Source organism: Macaca nemestrina, chromosome 3, assembly GCF_043159975.1.
Source record: "Macaca nemestrina isolate mMacNem1 chromosome 3, mMacNem.hap1, whole genome shotgun sequence".
In the NCBI taxonomy this organism is placed as follows: domain Eukaryota; kingdom Metazoa; phylum Chordata; class Mammalia; order Primates; family Cercopithecidae; genus Macaca; species Macaca nemestrina.
Genome location: NC_092127.1, coordinates 36,105,554 through 36,127,345, shown reverse-complemented (window position 1 = coordinate 36,127,345; position 21,792 = coordinate 36,105,554). Strand labels below are relative to the sequence as shown.

Here is a 21,792-nt window from a genome sequence, read left to right as displayed (position 1 = left end):
GAATCTTTACCTTAAATGGTACCTGATGTGGCATTTAACAAGATGTGGCATCAAGTAATTTAAGTTCAGATCAGTAATTTTTGTGGTTATTTCTTACTGCATTCCATTAAAGAGGTACCATATCAGAGGAGTTGCCTACTTGTGAACAGATTTGCTACAGTAAGGAACATTCAGCTTAAATACAGCATTCTGTATCTGTTTGTTTGTTTGTTTGTTTATTTTTTGAGACAGGGTCTCACTTTGTTGCCCAGGCTGGAGTGCAGTGGTGTGATCTCGGCTCACTGCAACCACCTCCCAGGCACAAGCTATTCTCCTGCCTCAGCCTCCCACCACTGCCTGGCTAATTTTTGTATTTTTAGCAGAGACGGGCTTTCACCATGTTGGCCAGGCTGGTCTCAAACTCCTGTCCTCAAATGATCCACCTGCCCGGACCTCCCAAAGTGTTGGGATTACAGGCGTGAGCCACTGTGCCCAGCCAGCATTCAGCTGTGTTTTTTGTAGACAAAGATAAATATAGTAATTGGATTAGTAGAGTCTTGTAGGCCATGGTGATGAATACAGATTTCCTTTGGAGATGTGCTTTAGCATTATGGCAAATGTGTTTTAAAACTCTAACAAAGGAGCAATTCTCTCTCTCTCTTTCTGCAGGTATCTGGAATTGGCACTCGTAGAATCTCTACAGAAGGGTCTGCAAAGCAGCTACCAAATGCTTATTTTCTGCTTCCGAAGGTCCAGAGCATTCAGCTGTCACAAATGCAGGTCATTTTAATAGATTTACTTTGAATGCTGGTGGCCGCCAAGCTTTGTAACCCTCTCAGAATTGTTTTTTTTTTTTAATACTATTTTCTGCTTTTTGAAAAAATTATATAGAAATACATATGTAAAATATCACTGGATTCCATGTAACTCCTTTTGAACAACTGTGGAGTCCACAGTGTTGATATTCCATAGTTTGCTTAATCTTACTGTTGGTCTTTTAAAATGTTTCCTGTTTTTCACTGTTATTACCATTAGGCCATATACCTGTTTTATAAGTTTCTTTAAATTTCCTTCTGAATCCTCTGTTTCCTTGGGGCATGTTTCATAAAGAGGAGAGATACTTTAGTTAAAGACTGTGAACCATTTTGTAGAGCTTGTTAAATCTTACCAGGTTGCTTTTCAGGGAGACAGCGCCCACGGTCACGAGTAATGACAGGCCCCTAAGGATGTCCTGTAATGGGAAAAACTATTTCTGATGTTGTGGTAGATGTATAATGATAAGTTAAAATTCTTTTAATATACATTTCATGAATCATTTTATAGGGTTGGCTACTTTTTCCCTTTGATTATCTGTATTTCCTTGTAACTGAATAATTTTATAATTGAGAAAAACTCTTGAACCCACATATTATGAAACTTACCTCTTCTTTCTGATTGGTAAATAAAGAACATTGCTTGGAGTTTGTAATCAGTACCTTTAGTACCTGGGGCTTTCATTCATTCAGCGGTTCTCTTGAGCCTCTACTTTGTGCCAGGCCTTGGTATACAGTTTGTATCTGCATAGAGCTTACATTCCAGTTGGGGAGAAAAACCAAATTAATTTACCTCTAGGATTATATCTGGGATCTTTATCACCAAATACATAATTCTTAGGGATTTTAAATAATAATTTTATTTTTATAAAACTGAAAAACCCCTCCTTGAAGAATTTTAAGGAATACTTCTTTTAATTTGCAAATGTGTATTTGGTTTAAATCCTAAAACCAGGGGGGATGTGTTGAAAGGTTTTAAGCAGGAGACTGATACTGATGTGCTGTGGCTTGCATTTTTGGAGGGCCAGATGCCTCATCAGTGGAGATCTAAGTATTGGAAGAGAGACAAGTATTCAGAGTACCTTAGTTATTGGGGGTTAATGTAAGGGTAAGTGGAATGAAGGGAGAGAGGAAACTGATTCTGCAGGCCTCCTAGAGAGCTAGAACAGCTTACCCATTATCTCATCCCCCTGGCCTGGCAGATACTGCGTACTTCTTATGACGCCCACTGCCCTTTACCACACTGAGGCCATCCTCATCTCTCTGTTGGCCAACTGATAGTATCTCATTAACTGCCAGGATCTACTCTGGTCCCTTCCTACCTCTTTCCCAAAAATTCAAGTTGGACCACATTAGTCCCCTGCTTGAAACCCTTCAGTGCATTCCCATAGGTCTTAGAATTTAAACCAAATCCTGCTTATGGCTGTAAGGCCTGTGTGGTCTGGCTGCTGTCTGTCTTCAGCCATGTTGCTCACCACCCGTTCTTGGTCTCTACCTCATGGCCACAAGAGCCTTCCCCTGCTCACTTGTGCAATGCCATTTTCCCTCCTGCCACAGGTCCCTTGTGTCTGCAATGTTCTCAACCTCCACCTCCAACTTTTCTCCAAATTAACCCTTATTTCATCCTTCCTTTTTCAACTTACGCTTGAGCTCCTCAGGGACTTTTGCCTCTCTCTCCATCCTAATTTCCGCTCTCATACTTATCTAGACTACCACTCCCATACTTATCTCCATTAAATAATCACATACCCACATGATGTAATTGCTTCACCATTCTTTCCATCACCCATGGAATGGAGTCTGATTGGGCTTCCTGTTGTACTCCCTGCACCTCACCTGGGAAGCAGTGGTTGAGTGGAGTTTTGGCCTGAGGTAGCTCTGGGGCTGTCCTCACAGGCCAAGTTTCTGTTGCTCCCTGTGCTGTAGACTACCTTGGCAGTGCCTCGGCTTTTCTTGGTCTTTGTTTCTGCTTCAGAAGACACCAAACTCTGTTTCTTTTCTTTTTTTATTTTTAAAATTTATTTTGTAAACAATGTTATGAAATACAATTCACGTACCACAAAGTCCGCCCACTTAAAGTGTACCATTCAGTGAGTTTTAGTATATCCAAAGTTGTGCAGCCATCACGATCACTGTCTAATTTTAGAACATTTTCATTGCCTCAGTCTCTTATTTTCTGTCTTTAAAGATTTGTCTATTTTGAACATCTTATATAAATGAAATGTATGGTCTTTTGTGATTGGTATCTTGCCCTTAGCATGTTTTCAGTTTCATCCATGTCTTTCATTCCTTTTTTTTTTTTTTTTTTTTTTTTGGTTAAAAATATTTTAATTGATAAATGATTGCAGAGGATGTTTTACCCATGTGAAAACAATACGGTGGTAACCATGGAATGATATTTTTCTTTTTTTAAAAAAAAATTTTTTTTGTTATTATACTTTAAGTTCTAGGGTACATGTGTACAACATGCAGGTTTGTTACATATGTATACACGTGCCATGTTGGTGTGCTGCACCCATTAACTCGTCATTTACATTAGGTATATCTCCTAATGCTATCCCTCCCCCGTCCCCTTCTTTCATTCCTTTTTATTGCAAATAATATACATTGTAGGACATGCCACATTTTGCATAAGCATTCATCAATTGGTGTACATTTGTGTTGTTTCTACTCTGGCTATTATGAATAATGTTGCTATGAACATTCTTGTGTAAGTTTGTGTGGATGTATCTTTCATATCTTTTCTCTTGGGTGTATACTTAGGAGTGGAACCTTGCTGCATCATATGGTAATTCCATGTTTAATATTTTGAGGAGCTGTAAAACTGTTTTCTAAAGTGGTTGCATCATTTTACAATCCCATTAGCTATCTATGAGGATTCCAGTCTTCTACAACTTTGCCAACACTTGTCTTCCATTTTTGTTTATGTTTTTTAAAATAATCATCTTACTGGGCATGAAATGGTATCTTATGTGGTTTTGATTTGCATTTTTGTAATGACTAATGACATTGAGCATCTTTTCATGTGCTCAGTGGCCATTTGTATATTGTCTTTGGGGAAGTGTCTATTCATATCCTTTGCACATTTTAAAATTGTGTTTGTCTTTTTATTGTTGAGTAGTAAATGTATTAAATTCTGGATATTGGACCTTTATCAGGTACATGGTTTGCAAATATTTTCTCCCTTTCTATAGGTTGTCTTTTCATTTTCTTGGTAATGCCCTTTGAAGTACAAAAGATTTAAATTTTGGTGAAGTCAAGTTTTTCTATTTTTCATTTTTCACTTTATGATTTTAGTATTATATCTAAAAAGGCCTAAAGTTATGAAGCTTTACTCCTATGTTTTCTCCTAAAGTTTTATGGTTTACATTTAGGTTTATGACCCATCTGACTTTAAGTGTTAGCATATGGTGTGAGGAAGGGATTAATTTTCCTTCTTTTTCATGTAGATGTCTGGTAGTTCCAGTACCATTTGTTGAAAAGACAGTTCTTTGTACATTGAATTGTCTTGGTATCCTTGTTGACCTCTTATCTGTGGCCCCATTCCTGGCTGTAGATTCTCTCCTTCACTTTTCATTTATCCTAGGATCTGTGAGTTTAGTTAAGTCACTTTCTAAGGCTGCTCCTTTTGCCATAGTTCTCCCCCATCAGTCAAAAATAGTTATTGAACATTATTTCTTAAGTGTTCCAGTAAATGATGGGGCCATGAACACAACACAGTGTGTTCTTGTGGTGTTATGGTATAAAATACTTAAGAGTTTGTAGATGGATTTAATTGTTTTGGCTGGTCTTTTGTTAGAAACCAGTATTAAAAAATCTGAATATCAGAAAAAAATATCTTAAAAGGTAGTTATTTTAATTCTTTCATTTTTGCTGTGATTTAGGAAAATGAATTTTAAAGTTAATTTTTTCTTTTTTTTTGAGACAGAGTCTTGTTCTATTGCCTAGGCTGGAGTGCAGTGGCACGATCTCAGCTCTCTGCAACCCCCGCCTCTGGGTTCAAGCGATTCTCCTGCCTCAGCCTCCCGAGTAGCTGGGACTACAGGTGCACACCACCAAGCCCAGCTAATTTTTATATTTTTAGTCGAGACAGGGTTTCACCATGTTGACCAGGCTGGTCTCAAACTCCCACCTCGGCCTCCTAAAGTGCTGGAATTACAGGCGTGAGTCACTGCACTCAGCCTAAAGTATGTTTTAAGGCTTGCCATACCTAAAAACAAAAACTTAAAAAATTTAAACCTAAGAAATAATTCTGGCATTCCTCTAGATGAAAAAAATCCTGACTGGAGTATTTCTGCATGTAAACTGCATACATTATGTGAGGTCTTTGTTGTATTTTAAGTGGCCGTAAAGTTGTCAACTGTTCTTTGAAAGGAATGTCTTTATTTTGATATTCTACCGGTTTTACGTTTTTTTTGCTCTCTGCTTGTTGTCAAGAGCCCATTGTCCAGGGTTGGGGGGTTAGTGGATTCAGGAGGTCGGACTCCCTCAAAAAGGATAAGAGAGTGTGGAAGGTACCAAAGGCATAATTGCCTCTTCTCCAGTATAGAGCTAGAAAGTATATCTGATAGAAAGCTAAGCAAGAAGGTTTAGACATAAATATGTCATCAACTTTTCGTTAACTTGTTCCCTTAGTGCCATGTGAAGAGAAAATAACTGGTTTAGGAATAAAATTTGAAATTGAGAGAAGAAATACAGTTGTTTTATGTATATCAATTGAATCATTATGAAAAAGAAAACTGAGACTAAGATGATAATAGTAATTTAAAAGTATTTTCACTGAAACAATAGGGCCATATAATTTTTAGATTTTTATATGTGAGTGGGTAAAAAGTACAGGCTGATTATATGTTTGGGTCTGCCTTACTTACATATGGGTCTAAATATGAAGTATAGTTCATTGAATATTTAAAAAATTGTCTGGCTTCAGCATAGGTAGAGGATAGAAAGGCATGTACCCAAGGATCCCTGAACATAAATAGTCTCGAAGGTGAGGGTTCCAAAATTTGCAGGTACTGCTTGACTCATCCATCTGTGAAATGCTGATCAGAGAAGGAAAAATGCAGGAATATTTTATAAAACTGTGGAGCACGGATTGTAAAATGGGAGAAGTGCTTGATGTAGCACGTTGAGGACACATATTTCAAATGGCATTTAAAAGATCATTATGAGTTATCTGTTGCAAAACTTGAAATTTACGTTGCCAGAATAATCTCAGAAGGTAACAGATGTTTTGCTGCTGCAAACTTAGCAAAATTCAATCATGAGAAAGGAAAGCAGTGAGAAAATGGGATGTGTACCCTTTTTTTTTTTTTTTTTTTTTTTTTTTTTTTTTTTTTGAGACAGGGTCTCGCTCTGTCACCCAGGCTGGAGTGCAGTGGTGCTATCTCAGTTCACAACTTCAGCCTCCTGGGCTCAAGCCATCCTACTGCCTCCACCTCCTGGGTAGGTGAGATCACAGGCGCATGCCACCAAGCCTGGCTAATTTTTGTATATTTTGTAGAGACAGGGTTTTGCCATGTTTCCCTGCCTGGTCTCAAACTCTTGAACTCATTGATCCACCCACCTCGGCTTTTCAAAGTGCTGGGATTACAGGTGCAAACTACCACGCCTGGCCTGGATGTGCGATTTTGTGTGCAGCGTTGTGATATACGTGAACCACGTGCAGTATTTCTCCTCACATGTATTACAACACTGCACACAAAGGTATGCATTCAGTTTTTCTCATTGCTTCCAATTAGTATGCTGAGTTGAATCCTCAATGCAATAGTATTAAGAGGCGGGGCCCTTGCGAGGTGACCAGGTCATGAGGAAGGAGCCTTCATGAATAGGATTGGTGCCTTTAATGAAAGAGGCCCAGCCAGGTGCGGTGGCTCACACCTGCAATCCCATCACTTTAGGAGGCCGAGGTGGGCAGATCACCTGAGGTCAGGAGTTCAAGACCAGCCTGGCCAACATGCTGAAACCCTGTCTTTACTAAAAATACAAAAATTAGCCGGGTGTGGTGATGTGTGCCTGTAATCCTAGCTATTGGGGAGGGTGAGGCAGGAGAATCGCTTGAACCCAGGAGGCGGAGGTTGCAGTGAGCCGAGATCGCGCCATTGCACTCCAGCCTGGGAGACAAGAGCAAAACTCTGTCTCAAAAAAAAAAAAAAAAAAGGCCCAAGGGAGCTTGTTTGCCCCTTCTGCCATTTGAGGACACGGATGGCACATAGCAGGTGCCATCTAGGAGGAACCAGCCCTCACTAGAATCTCTTGGTACCTTGATCCTAGACTTCTCAGAACTGTGAGCAATAAATTTCTGTTGTTTATAAACTACCTAGTTTGAGGCATTTTTTTATGGTTGACCATCTGGACCAAGATAGTAGGAAAACATGGAGTTAAGATTGCTTTTTTAAATCTTTTCATTTGATCCTTCTTTTTTATTGTTTTGACCTTCACGCAGAGAGAATTCCTACCGTTGAAAGTCACTGTTGTGGTGAGTCTGAATGACAGTCTGAGGCGCTCCTACTTTTGTTGCATTCTTCTTGTTTTTGTCACTTGGGTTTTCTTCCAGTCATTCTCTCTCTGCTCCAGTTCACATGTCACTCTGCTGCTGGTGCTGTTGTCTTACACAAAACTGGTTGTTATTTCCCTGGCCACCGGATTAGCTGAGCCCTCTCTTGTTTACAGGATAAAGTCCAAGCTCCTTTGCTTAGCATACAAGGTCCTTGATAACCTGGGACCAGCTTCTCCCTCCAGGCTTAGAGCTTCTACCCTTCTTTTCTGAACTCTGGCCTCACAGACCTCTCCTCATTCCCAGAACATGCCATCCCTTTTCCACAAGCTCTCTTAGCCTCATAAGCTTTTATCCCATTCTAATTATTCTTCTAATTCCATCCTTCAAGACCCAGTTCAGATATCGCCTCTCTGGCACCTCTCCAGGTTCCCAGGCAGCCTGTGCTCGAGGTCTGCATGCCCCTTGGTCCACGCCCTGCCTTAATGCTTAGAGTCTCGGGTGTCTCTCTCTTCTGCTCTTCCACGAGGCTCTGCAGGAGGGACAGGGCCTGCTTTTTCATTATTATAATCTCCATCAATTTTGTGTTTAGTACATTGAGGACTCCCAGAGTTTTTAATAGATAAATGAGTCAATGGGCATCTGAGTTGAGATCCCCAAATAGCATATCTACTAGTCATAACATCTAAGATTTGTATACCTCCACCTTTTCACCACATCAACCAGTGTGACCTTCAGCAGATTTACTACCGGGGCAGGTGGTATTATTCTTATTTTAGAAATTATAGAATAGACTTAGAGTTTAAGTTACTTGGTGAAGGTTAAGAGTAGAGCCAGCGAATAATTATTAACTTTTTGTAATTTTTGTAATAAGGGCACATTTTGGTCCTTGGCAATGCCTGCTCAGTGTGCTTTGAATTTTCCCTCAATTTAGTAAATGCTGTATTGATTTTCATATCTATTGCTTTAGTAATCCATGGTCCAGAAAACATCAATGCAAATGCAGTGCTCTCTGAAGCATTTTTATTATGGCAAAAAAGAAGACACAGCTTAAAGGCCCAACAGTAGAAAAAGGATTTGATAAATTTAAGTATATCAACATAGTGTAGAATATTCAGCAGTTCTTCGAATTATAATTATGATACCTATTTGGAAATGTGTGACAAGTATTAAAATTAGACTACGATTGTAACTAAATATATAGTGGGGGTATAACATATAAATATAGTTGTGTTAGGCTCGTGAGAAGGCAAGAAATTTTATTATTTTAATGTTTTCTTCAGTAATGTATTGGATTCAAGCCATTGAGATTTGAGGAGTGTTTCAGTGACTTATTTGGGCAAAATAGAATATTCGAAATTGGCATTGTCTCAGAATCTGGCGTTTAGGATCATTAGCCATATAATTTGTCTGAAAGACTGAAAAGAACTTAAATTATTATTATTGGAATCATTGTAAATAACGTGGGACTTTTTTTTTTTTTTTTGAGACGGAGTCTCGCTCTGTGGCCCACACTGGAGTGTAGTGGCATGATCTCGGCTCACTGCAAGCTCCACCTCCCGGGTTCACGCCATTCTCCTGCCTCAGCCTCCTGAATAGCTGGGACTACAGGTGCCTGCCACCATGCCTGGCTAAGTTTTGTATTTTTAGTAGAGAGAGGGTTTCACCGTGTTAGCCAGGATGGTCTTGATCTCCTGACCTCGTAATCCACCCGCCTCAGCCTCCCAAAGTGCTGGGATTACAGGCGTAAGCCACCACGCCCAGCTGAAACTTGGTTTTAAAGTTAGAGGAAAACCCTGACACACAGTTCTGTCAAATAAAGGTAGTTTTTTGTTGTGTGTGAGTGTGTGTGTGTGTGTGTCTCAACATAGTATCAAATTATTGAATTGTTGAAGAGATTATCTCTTAAGGATATTCTGGGATTATCAAAAACTATAATGTGATTATATCAAAAAATGAAACATTAGAAATAAACCTTAAGACCGCAGTCATACTTGGCAACGATCATCGTAATTAATAGTTGGTTGTCTCCTTGCAATATTTTTTCTAAGTGTATGTGTGGATGAGGGATTTTCTCCCCCACCATGGCAACATCTTGCTGGATTGTGTACAGGAGAGATTATCTCTGGATATTCTGTGTGATATCTAATATGTTTCAGACCAGGAGTTCCTAACCTTTTAAAACTGGCACAACCTTTGCTTTCAGTGTGTGGTGTCAAACCCTCATGCCCGCCTGCCAGGGACAGGTGCTGGGCAAAGGTTGCAGTCCCGGGCCGCCTGCAGTGTGGCGCCTGCTAGATTTGGCATGGGGGAGGGTGCCCCAGGTTGTTACCTGCTACTTGCCTTCTAAGGTGCTGATCCCTGTCAATTAACGTGGCAGTCTAGAAGGGAAGCTGTAAAATCAGGGTAAGGAGGAGAACGTGGAAAGCCTTTCAATCACAGTTTGATGAAGAAATGGAAAGGGCACGTTTCTCACTAACAAGTGACAAAATGCCTGATCTAGGATTTGAAGATGGAGAAAGAACAGAGAAAGGTTAAGGATCTTTAGAGCTGTCCTGTTTTCCTGATAGTCCTACATACTTAGTTAAATGGAATAAACAGTGTGATAGCTGAAAATTCCTACGAATACCTGTATAACCATATGTATTTAGTAACATTTTTTTTTGTTGTAGTTTTAGCAGTGCACCAAGATGTAACCATTTTTTGTTGTTTGAGACAACACCTGGAGTTTTTTTGTCCTATCTCCAAGAGGATTAAGGAGCACGGCACGAAGGTGAGGTTAGAGCGAAAGTTTAGTAAGTGAAAGAAGAAAGCTAGATTTTTTTTTCCCCCAGGCTGTAGTTTTGTTTTTTGTTTTGAGACAGACTTTTGCTCTTGTCACCCAGGCTAGAGTGCAGTGGCACGATCTCAGCTCACTGCAACCTCCGCCTCCCGGGTTCAAGCGATTCTCCTGCCTCAGCCTCCCTAGTAGCTGGGATTACAGGCACGTGCCACCACACTCAGCTAATTTTTGTATTTTTAGTAGAGATGGGGTTTCACCATGTTGGCCTGGCTGGTCTTGAACTCCTGACCTCAGGAGTGCTGGGCCTCCTGGGCCTCCCAAAGTGCTGGGATTACAGGTGTGAGCCACCGTGCCCAGTCCCCAGGCTGCTTTTTATGTGGGAATAAGGCACTAACCCTTGAACTAGGGGCTCTCTGGAAACCCTTCCCTTGCTATCTACCGAAGGCAAGCTAGCACTCCTTTCAGTTTATTTGAGTGATAAAAGTTGTTTGATCTTTTTTACATAAAATGATAGGCTGTCAATCTTAAATGATTATTATATGTTAAGGGGAAATTAAGTGATGTTATACATTTACTTATCTACCTACTTCTGAATATAGCTTTTTTTTTTTTTTAAGGAATTGCTTAAACTTCTAAAAATTTTCTTAAGTTTCCAGTGAGAATGCTTTGTGGAATGGGAACTTGGGAAGGGGAGAGGTAGAGGAGGGTTGGTGACTGGAAGAAAGGAGGGGCGTGTTGCGAAGACTCTAGAAAGAATACCAAGATGTGTGAGTGGGGGTGTTCTCCCTCCCCTCACTTTTGTTTCAGACTCAGTGGAGTCTCTTCACTCCCCATCTTCCTCCGGTTTGCTGCTTTAAAATCTCTGTTTTCTTGGCTACTGTGAGGACACAGTTTCCCGGTCCCTCTTTTAACTCAGTGTTTACCTTGTCTCTCTTTATTTTTTTGCCTCCCAGGAGAATTGACTAGTTCCTTACTGAACGCCCTAAGAGATCCCTGTTGTAGCAGCTATAATACGCAAAAGGTTTTGTTTTTATGGATTTTTCTGTACTAGATTTAACCCCATAAGAGCAAGAATTATGCCTTAATCTTTGTTTTCCTGTTACCTAGCATAGAGTCTGGCAATATAACATGTAGTAAATAAATGATTGACAGTCGGATAAATGAATCTTAAAATGGAAAACATTATAATAAGCTGTTTATGAAGATATGACACACAGACCTTCCTTTGACTCCTTTCATTTATTCTATTAGAGTATTTTAGAAACTTTTGTTAGAAGACTTAGAGACACTTAACAACACCTCTCTTCCTGACCAAGTTCTGAATCATTGGATGTTTAAGAATCCGGAGTTAGAGAACTAAAACCGGCTTTGTATTACTGATAAGACATATTCTTCTGTATTAGCTAGGGTAAGACAGCCAGGAGTTACTGACTCAGTCTCCCCTAGGGTAGACTTTGGGGCGGTCCACTGGAGGGGAAGTTTGGGTCTGAAGGACAGATGCTTCCCAAAGTGTAGAGAGGAAGAGGAAAGAACCGACTCCTCCAAGAGCCCCTGCTGTTGCCCACCAATTAGGTCATTCCTTGACCTCCAAGGAGAGAGGAAGGCTTGGGATAAAAGGACAGGAGTGTTTAGGTGAAGAATAAGCCTTTCATTGTGACATCCTTGGTTTCTGTGCTCTTGACCCTTTGGAATTACCTGTTAAGCCCGAGATCAGCTGACTTCCAGCCCTGTGCTTTCACCTTCTCGGGCCTGTTCCTCCTCCCCTGAGAGCCAACCCCTCCCCTGATTTCTTTGTTGACCCTCCTCGAACTGCTGGGGTCTGCTGTTGAGTTTGCCCCTAGAAACTTTGAGATGGATTAGATAAATTCACTTAAGAATCTGCCCCAAGGCCACACTGTAACCAGGGTTGAAAGTTCACATCTTCCTCTCTTTCCCCATCCCAAATTCTTTTCAACTGCAGTATCCAGTACAGTTTATCAGAGCTTTTGTGATGAGATTAAATAACAGTGTTAAAATATGGCAGTAGAAAATACCAGCCATATAAAATGCCTGTCATAGAGATGCATAGTGGGAGCGAATAAGAGGGTGAATTCCAAACCAGACCACCTGGCTAAAAATCTTGGTTCTGAGTGACTTTAGCCAAGTTACCTGATCTCCCTGTATTTCAGTTTATCTGTAAAATATGTAATAATAGCCCTTTCGGATAGGGTTGGTGTAGCTATTGAATCAATTAATTTATGTAAAGAGCTTAGAACCAGTCTCTGGCACATAGCTAAAATGCCTTAACCACTTAACTTTTTAAAAAGAAGCTTCTGACTATAAGCCCTCTCCTATTATGAAACTCCGAGAGAACTTTAAAATTCAGAGATTCAAACCCCTGGCAGGACATGAAAGTTCAAGGCTATGGTCATGTATTAAATTATCTTGGCCTGTGAGTTAACATTCAAAGAATTTGAAGTCCTCCTCAATTTCTTGTTTTTATTTTATTTGTTTTTATTTTAATCAGAGAAGTTCGCCATGCTTGCGTGCAGCTGGGGAACTTTTAGCAGCTACAGCCTGGATTTGTTCTTTTGCTAGAACGTGCATGGTTTCCCCGAGGTTTCAGAATTTATAGTGGTTCAATAGTAATTGATCCTCACTTGAATCTACAATCTTAACAGAAACACACAAGAATAACAGATTATTAACCTCACATCCAAAAAATTTGGAAAGTGTGTCCCCCCCACCCCCCAGCCCTCCAAGCGCTAATTTTAAGCAGAATTGTCCCCAGTACTTCATATTTGCCAAAGAGAGGGAAAGAAGTTGGAGAGAGCCTCACCTTGGTTTCCCCTGGAATTCATGCTGGTTGTCGAGTCTCAGACCTTTGCACTTAATGCTTGGCAGGGAGAGATCACCATTAGTCAGGAGGCTAATCTGGGTACTTTGGGGGTTAGAGAGGAGCCACCTGTGCCTACCACCGCCCTGCTCAGGAAGGGGCACCTGAGATGCTCTGGCTTTCCCTCAGAGTTTATAAATTTGCCTGGCGGTAGCCCAGATGCTCGGCCTGCCTGCCTTCTGTTTTCCGTGTGTGCATTTCTGTTTCTTCCTTGGGCCCTTGTTTCTGGCATTTCGCGGCACTTTTGTGCTAGTGGTGCGGAAGCTGTTTTAGGAGCAGAGCGGCTGCAGAGTCTGTGGGCAGTGACGTTGAGATCTGTGCACAGGGTGGTTTCCATTGCCTCTCACTGTGGACTTGCGGGGCCTTCTGAAACCTGCTTTTTAAGGAAGCTTGTTTCCTTTTTGTCCACTTATTTCAACTGGAGTGGTGTTCTCAGCAGATGCCCTGAGGTGAGCGGTTGTTGACACTTTGGAAGTGTGAGTCCATCAGGGCCTAGTGGGGATAGTTCCTTCTTTTTCTGTGTTAGTTGGCTGTGCCCCCAGGACTTGCTTGTCCTCCACTGTTCAGTTTAACCACCTTTTTGTGTTGGTCTCGTCTTTCTCAATTAGTGCATTCCTTTAATTTTTTAAAAAACTTTTTGGTCTAGATATTTATTTTCCTTTTAGATATTTCTCTAGATTTTTTTCGGTGTGTTCTCCCAAAGCAAAAGAGATAAAATCAAGTTCTGGGTCTACTAAAAACATCTATGATTCAAACAAATCTTTTTTCTGTTTGTTGCATTGCATAATCTTACATAAGAGATACTCTCCTGTCGGCTCAGTATCCCATTCAGGCCCAGGCTCGGTTTATCTTTCCTGCCTAGTTTCCCTTTAATGGTTTCCTCTTTGCTGTTCCTTCTCTTGATTGAATCCTAAATGCCATAAACTTCTCAAGCATATTACCTCAGGGCACAAGCAGTAATTGTATCTCCAATGAAAAATGCACTGAGCATTCCACACTCACCTTCCTGGTTTCCTCTCACCTGTCCAGGTTTGTGTAAGACTTGGTGTAGCCACCTCAGTCTTTGATGGTAGAGCTCCTTAATTGTTTACTCTGGGGAATTTAAGTGTATTTCTTCACAGTTCCTAGAACTCAATCGTGGTTTCTTAATTATTTTTACTTTTGTTTTAAGACGGGGTCTTGCTCTGTCACCTAAGCTAGAGTGCAGTGGTGCAGTCACGGTTCATTACAACCTTGACCTCCCGGGCTCAGGTGATCCTCCCTCCTCAGCCTCCTGAGTTGCTGGGACTACAGGCATGTACCACCACTCCCAGCTAAGTTTTATATTTTTTTGTGGAGACGGGGTTTCACCATGTTGCCCAGTCTGGTTTCAAACTCCGGAACTCAAGTGATCCACCTGCCTCCGTCTCCCAAAGTGCTAGGATGACAGGTGAGAGCTTCCGTGCCTGGCCTGTGTTTTGAGTCTGCTGAGATCTTGCCTGTTTTCCTTTATTAGATTGTTTTAAAAGCTCCATTTAGCACAGAGATACATTTCATTTTGAATACCTGTACCATGAGATCTCAAAGTATCTCCACTTCTCTCTTTATGTCTGTTTAACCTGGCTTTCGAGATTTTGTTTCCTTTTTTCCTTTTTAGTTGGCATGTAATAATTGTACTTAATGTATGGGATAAAGAGTGCTATTTTGGTATTGTATACAATGTGTAACAATCCACTCAGGGTAATTAGCATATTATCACCTCAGACATTTATCATTTTATTGTGTCGTGAACATTCAAAATCCTCCCTTCTAGCTTTATTGTAGTTAACTGCAGTTACCCTGTAGTGCTGTAGAACACCAGAACTCATTCCGTCTGTTTAGCTATAACTTTGTATTGGTTACCCAGCAAGGTTTGGTTTTTTTTTTTTTTTTTTTTTTTTTTTTTTGAGACGGAGTTTCACTCTTGTTGCCCAGGCTGCAATGCAGTGGCGCGATTTCGGCTCACTGCAACCTCCGCCTCCCGGGTTCAAGTGATTCCCCTGTCTCAGCCTCCCAAGTAGCTGGGATTACAGGCGACTGCGACCACGCCCGGCTAATTTTTGTATTTTTAGTAGAGACAGGGTTTCACTATGTTGGTCAGGCTGGTCTCGAACTCCTGACCTCGTGACCTGCCTGCCTCAGCCTCCCAAAGTGCTGGGATTACAGGCGTGAGCCACCGCGCCTGGCCCGGTTTGATTATTTCAAACTATTTCAGCTGTGTCTAGTTCTTGACTTCCCCTTTCCCTATGTATATATGGAGTAAAATATACTTAACACAAAATTTACCATTTTCACCATTTATATGTGTACAGTTCACTGGCAGTAAGTACATTCACAGTGTTGTACAGTCATCACCACCATCTGTCTCCAGGACTCTTTCAACACCTCAAGGGAAACTCCATACCCATTAAACACCTTCCCTCAGCCACCACTATTCTCCCTGGCAACGACTATTCTACTTTCTGTCTCTATGAATTGGACTATTCTAGGTCCCTCGTAGAAGTGGGATTATACAGTATTTGTCGCTTTATGTTTGGTTTATTTCACTTAGCATAATATCTTCAAGGTTCACCCATGTTATATAGCATGTATCAGAATTTTATTCCTTTTTAAGGCTGAATAATATTCTGTTGCATGTATATATCATGTTTTGTTTATCCACCTTGGGACGTTTGTGAGTAGTCTTGCTATGAACAAGCATCTGTTTGAGTCCCTGCTATCACTTTTGAATGTATACCTAGAAATGGAATTGGTAATTCTGTTCCAGTTTTTTGAGGAACCACCACAGCATCCTTTCTTTTATAGCCTAATTCTCTCCACCGCGATGCCTACTTAAGTATAAGCTGTGCCCGTGCTACTCAAGGTCAAGCGACAGCAGCCTGCATCACAAAGCTTAAACTTTTGCCGAGCCTGGATCTTGTTTCAGGGCCTGTGCCAGACATGCAGGGCCTATTTGTCATTTGTTTGAGGCCCAGCATCATCCAATTGTATAAAAATAGTTACTTGCCTTAGGACAGAGCCAACATACGCTGCCTGACCTATCAAGGTGAAAATCCCACATGGCTGTACTGACGCTGCCAGCCCAGTTTGTAATAGTTAAAAGCTAGTTATCCAGGTGTGAAAACCAAGGTGTTGCTCAACACAGGTGACTTCCGCTTCGCCAAACCAAAAGTTTAGATAGTACAGGGGTTATCTTATTCTCCCAGTTGCTTTTTGTCTCTTTCAGGGTTTCTGGCACACTTCAGGGGGTGGGAGGTAGTGTCCAGTAAATGATACTTCCTTTTTTCTTGGGTTCTGAACCAATCATGAAATAAAAAGAATCTGAAGTGTTTTAGGGGAAAAAAAATCTCTTGGAAACCAAAGGGGTGGTAAAGAGTTTTCTTCTAAAAGCTTTGATGTGGGAAAAATGCTTCCCCCAAGCACCTAAATTATTTGTTGTGGAATTTTATTAAATAAATGCATTAATTGTGAATGAGCACATCAATATAATCTCCCCTTTGAGGCCTACTGTGTACCCAGTGGTTTGCATATGTATCTCATTTAGCACCCATAATATTGCTGTGAATTCAATAACTTGATTTTATAGAAGAGGAAACTGAGTCTTAGAGTGGGGGAGGAATGTCCCCAGGCTTTCATGGCTGGGGTTTGATCTAAATCTGTGTTGGCTAAAGTGCTTGGCCACACTGCCTTTTCTAAAATGACGTGGATAAGGAAAAATACTACTGATATGTAGTAGCCTCTTTTTTCCTAAAAGCAAACTAATTTCAGCCACTTCCTAGGTTTTTGCAAATGTTTGCATGAGGGGGTCTGGCAGTATAGTTAGATTTTGTTTTAGTGGTTAATATCTGAGGAATGAAAGGGTAGTAGTGGTGGTGGGGGTTGAAACACAATTGCTATTTAATATCGGAGAAAAATAGCTGTACAGTACTTACTAATAGCTGAGCCTGCTGTTATGCAGGAAACACTAAATTAGGAGTTTGGTTATAGAATCTGAGTGTTATGTGGAAGGCACCCAAGATAGCTCTCGTTTTATACAAGATCATTTGCCATGTACATAATACTGTGTGTGGGGGCCACCTGCTGGAACAGTCAGATGGCTTATACAGAATCAGTGTTCCAGATGCATATATTGGCATAAGAGATTTTCTTTTTCTTTTTTTTTTTTTTTTTTTTTTTTGAGATGGACTCTGTTGCCCAGGCTGGAATGCAGTGGTGCAATTGCAGCTCACTGCAACCTCTGCCTCTCAGGTTCAAGCAATTCTCTAGCTTCAGCCTCCCGAGCACCTGAGATTACAGGAGTGTGCCACCATGCCCGGCAAATTTTTGTATTTTTACTAGAGACAGGGTTTCATCATGTTGGACAGGCTGGTCTCAAATTCCTGACCTGGAGTGATCTACCCTCCTTGGCCTCCCAAAGTGAGATTACGGGTGTGAGCCACCGCACCTGGCCGAGATTTACTTTTATAATGACCTCTAATATTTGGCATTCAAAATTGTGAAAGGGGGGAAAGATGTCTGAGAAAAATAGAATCTAAGATTGGGACTTGTCTAAGTAATTCTTTCAGATTTCATGAGTTATAGTCCTTAAATGAAAAGGTTTCATGTGGTTATTACCAGGAACCCCATCCAGCCTCTTGTTCATTCTGTCTGGATTAATGTAGATTCTCAAATATATTAGGCTGTGCTTTACTCTTGGTGATAAGTCATCAAAATGACTTAATACTTAAAGTCTGTTATTTCCTTTCCTGTTTAATTGCACACAGTCCCCCCAAATCACACCCTTCTTGTGGCCCAGGGCACTGGCAATTCCTCAGCCAGTGAAGGGAGAGGATTGCTTTCTCTCTAGTATCCAGTTCCCTAAATTCATACTTCACCACAAAACTGTGGAAATATGTGCCATACAAAAGAAGTTTTAACATTTCTATTTTCTTGACTTTTGCATTTTGTCTTGTTATGGTTTTCTAATATATATCCCTGTGTTGATGGATTTTTAGGCCTTTAGGTACCTAGGAGAAATAGATTTGGTCTATTTTGATTTGTTAAGTAAGTACTGACTGCAATTTAAAACCTGCTATTTTTTTGTTCTGTTTTTTTACCAGCTAGCCCCAAGATCTTTGGTAAGTCTCTTAACCCCTCCAAGCCACAATTTCCCCCGTCTTCTAAAAGGGGATAATACTTCATATGAAGTAGTATGAAATATATAAACTATATTAGTACTTTCAATGAAGACTACTTAAGAAAAAGTTGTTTATAGAGTTACTTTTTCTTTTTTCTATATAAAATGTCTGATCTGATTTGTTAAAGGAGTATAGGAGGTTTCAAAACTAGAAAATTAGGTTTTTGTTTGTTTTTCCTGCCTAATCAGCCCAGGCTTACTCTGGATGAGGGCGTGTCCTGTTGTCACACAGTGTGCTCGGTTGGGGACAGTGGGGGAACTTGTAACCCTAGTGTGTGGTTGCTCCCTGGCTAATATTTTAGTTAGAGTTTCTTTTTTATCAAGATAACATTGCCATTGTTTTGTTCTTTTCTTTTCTTTTCTTTTTTTTTTTTTTTTTGAAGACAGAGTCTCGCACTGTCACCCAGGCTGGAGTGCAGTGGCCTGATCTCGGCTCACTGCAAGCTCTGACTCCTGGGTTCATGCCATTCTCCTGCCTCAGCCTCTTGAGTAGCTGGGACTACAGGCATCCACCACCATGCCCGGCTAAGTTTTTGTATTTTTAGTAGAGATGGGGTTTCACTGTGTTAGCCAGGATGGTCTTGATCTCCTGACCTCATGATCTGTCTGCCTTGGCCTCCCAGAGTGCTGGGATTACTGGCATGGGCCACCGCGCCCAGCCCAATTGTTTTGTTCTTTTGAGGAAGACAGATACGAACTTGAAACTTTTTCGTTTAGAAAAATTAGCATACTTGTAAAGGGCAGTTTGGAGGTGCTAGAACTCCCCCTTGTGGGATTCTGAAATATGTCCTATAGCAAATGAAACAAAATAGTGATTTTTTTAAATGCCTCTCACTAAGAGAAGAATCTTAATTAAAATGGCAAGTTATAACTACATCCATCCAGAGATTAACTAAGAATGACAAAATATTAGGTTTTAAATCACAGTAAATCACTGTGCAATATAGGGTTGTTAATTATGTCGAAAACTGTTAATACGATGGTGAATTTTTAACATCTTTTCATTTGAAGAAATATTGTAGGGTAGAGAATTGCCATGTCAGGTTAAGACCTTAACATAGTTAAATTGTTATCCATTTCTTTTAAAAAAACAAAAAACAAAAAACTTAGTTATAAATGTGTACTCTAAGTGTGTTGAGATTTTTTCTTCAAACGTTTTTTGAAAGTTTCAGATCAGAAATACACACTGTCAGGTTTTTGTTGTCCTTTTATTTTGTAGGCACCATTTACTGTTTTCTGTTTCTTGCCCTTTTCAAGTTTCTCTTGCCCTTTTCAAGCCAATTCCGTAGCATCTGTGGCTGTGTGCCCACCTCTGTCCATTCACCAGCTGTTTATTGAGTGCTGATGAAGTGATAGGCATTGTGCATTCTAAGCACAAGATGCTTAGAATTCCCTGGGGAAGATAGACCTTGACCAGGTTGTTGTGGGAAGTGTTACAAAAGGTCAGGTAGAAGTTGCTGTGGTGTCTGAAAGGGATATTTAAGCTGGGACATGAAGCATAAATCAGATTTAGCTAGGTGGAGAGGTGGGTGGGTTGGGGGAGTGGGTACAAAGCAAAGGGACAGAAAATTCAAAGGTGGTGAGGCAAGCAGAGCAGAAACTAGACCAGTGAGGTTGGAGCATGCACAGGGAGGTTGAGACTAGGCAGGTGCCGGAGTTTTATAGCTACAGCAGAGGATTTGGGGCTTTTGCCAAGTGATAAGTCTTTGAAGAGTTTTAAACAAATAGTGGCATGACCAGATTTATATATGGGCAAACTCACTCTTGATGCAGTGTGGAGAATGGAGTGGAAAGGGCGGAGGTGGATGCAGGGAGACTAGGAGGAAGTTACTGCACCATAATTTTTTTCTGTAGTTTAGTGTTGTTAGAGTATTTACTTTGACTTTGTGGGCTTTACAGTCTCTGTTGCAAGTACTGAACTCTGCCATCGTAGCATGAAAGCAACAGTAGACAGTCCATAAAGGAATAGGCATGGCTGTGTTCCAATAAAACTTTGTTTACAAAAACAAGCAGCAAACTGGATTTAACCTGTGGGCATAGTTTGCCAACCCCTGATATCTGGGTTATTACGCAAGAGGAGAAGTGAGTGGGTTTAAGGGCTCATGAAGGAGGTATAATCAGTGTGACTTGGTTATGGATTTCTTTGAGAGTAAGTGAGAAGGTGAAATGAAAGTGGTTTTTGGCCGGGTGTGGTGGCTCATGCCTGTAATCCCAGCACTTTGGGAGGCCGAGGCGGGTGGATCGCGAGGCCAGGAGATCGCGACCATCCTGGTTAATACGGTGAAATCCCATCTCTACTAAAAAAAAAACAAAAAAAAAAAACAAGCACCTGTAGTCCTGGCTAATTGGGAGGCTGAGACAGGAGAATGGCGTGAACCCAGGAGGCGGAGCTTGCAGTGAGCCGAGATTGCACCACTGCACTCCATCCTGGGCGACAGAGCAAGACTCCGTCTCAAAAAATAAAATAAAATAAAAATCAGTTTCAGAAAGTGGGCTTTTTCTGTTTATGTCTTTGATGTTGGGATTTGTTCACAAACAAATTTAAAAATCTAGTTCTTCAGGCTGGTGTATTGGTGCACACCTGTAATCCCAGCACTTTAGGAGGCCAAGGTGTGTGGATTGCTTGAGCCTAGGAGTTCAAAACCAGCCTTGGCAACATGGTGAAGCTCCATCTCTACAAAAAATACACAAATTAACCGTGTGTGGTGGTGCATGCCTATAGTCCCAGCTACCTGGGAGGCTGAGGTGGGAAGTTGGCTTGAGCCTGGGAGGTGGAGGTGGCAAGAGCCGAGACTGCACTGTCTGACTTCAGCTGGACAACAGAGTGAGACGCTGTCTCAAAAAACAACAACAACAACAAAAAAAATGGTTAAGATTTTAGATTCATTTTACAAATCATATTATTCTGTTTAAGAATACTAGCAGATATGAACAATGATTTCTTTAAAAGAGTGTTTAATGTTTGGTCCCATTTACAAACTTAATTAAACTCCTTAAACATTTTTACTGCATTAAAAATATATTTTAAGAAAAAGAATAAAAGAGTCATGGCTCACTACAGCATTGACCTCCTGGGCTCAATCAATCCTCCCATCACAGCCTTCCTAGTAGCTGGGACTACAAGCGCACATCACCATGCCTGGCTAATTTTGGTATTTTTTCTAGTAGAGACAGGGTTTTGCCGTGTCGCCTAGGCTGGTCTCCAACTCCTGGGCTCCAGTGATCCACCGGCTTTGGCCTCCTAAAGTGCCGGGATTACAGACGTGAACCACTACTGTGCCTGACTTATTCCTTTTTTCTGTAGTTTAATTGCCTGAATGACAATTGAAGTAGTTTAAAATGTATTCTTATATAATGTACTTGGGTAAGTCTTATAAATCTAACAAACGTAATTGTAGTGATTCTTTTTAGTAATGCATGTTTCCTGGGTTTTTTAGTAGATATTCACTATTAAGCCAGCCTAGGCTTTGGAGAGTGCCTTCTTACCTTGCCGAGATTTGATGTTTGGCCTGTGGCTCCCGGGTGGAGTACCTTTTTGGAATCACTATGCCAGAGACATTAAACTTAACGAAAGAGGAAGGCTCATAACCCATGTCTTTTAGATTCACATACTGCGCTAAGTTTTTGCTGTATTCACATGCCTGTAGCCCCCAC

General features: G+C 40.8%; 1 protein-coding gene across 6 annotated transcripts in view; it reads left to right on the top strand.

The window, feature by feature from the left end:
* The window catches only part of TMEM131L (transmembrane 131 like), a 170,001-nt gene that overhangs the window by 90,539 nt on the left and 57,670 nt on the right, over nucleotides 1-21,792 (top strand). For all 6 annotated transcript variants that reach the window (XM_071092912.1, XM_071092911.1, XM_071092914.1 and 3 more), the window contains one exon: nucleotides 649-759. In XM_071092912.1, coding sequence (XP_070949013.1) covers nucleotides 649-759 — 111 coding nt within the window. The remainder of the gene's footprint in view (nucleotides 1-648; nucleotides 760-21,792) is intronic.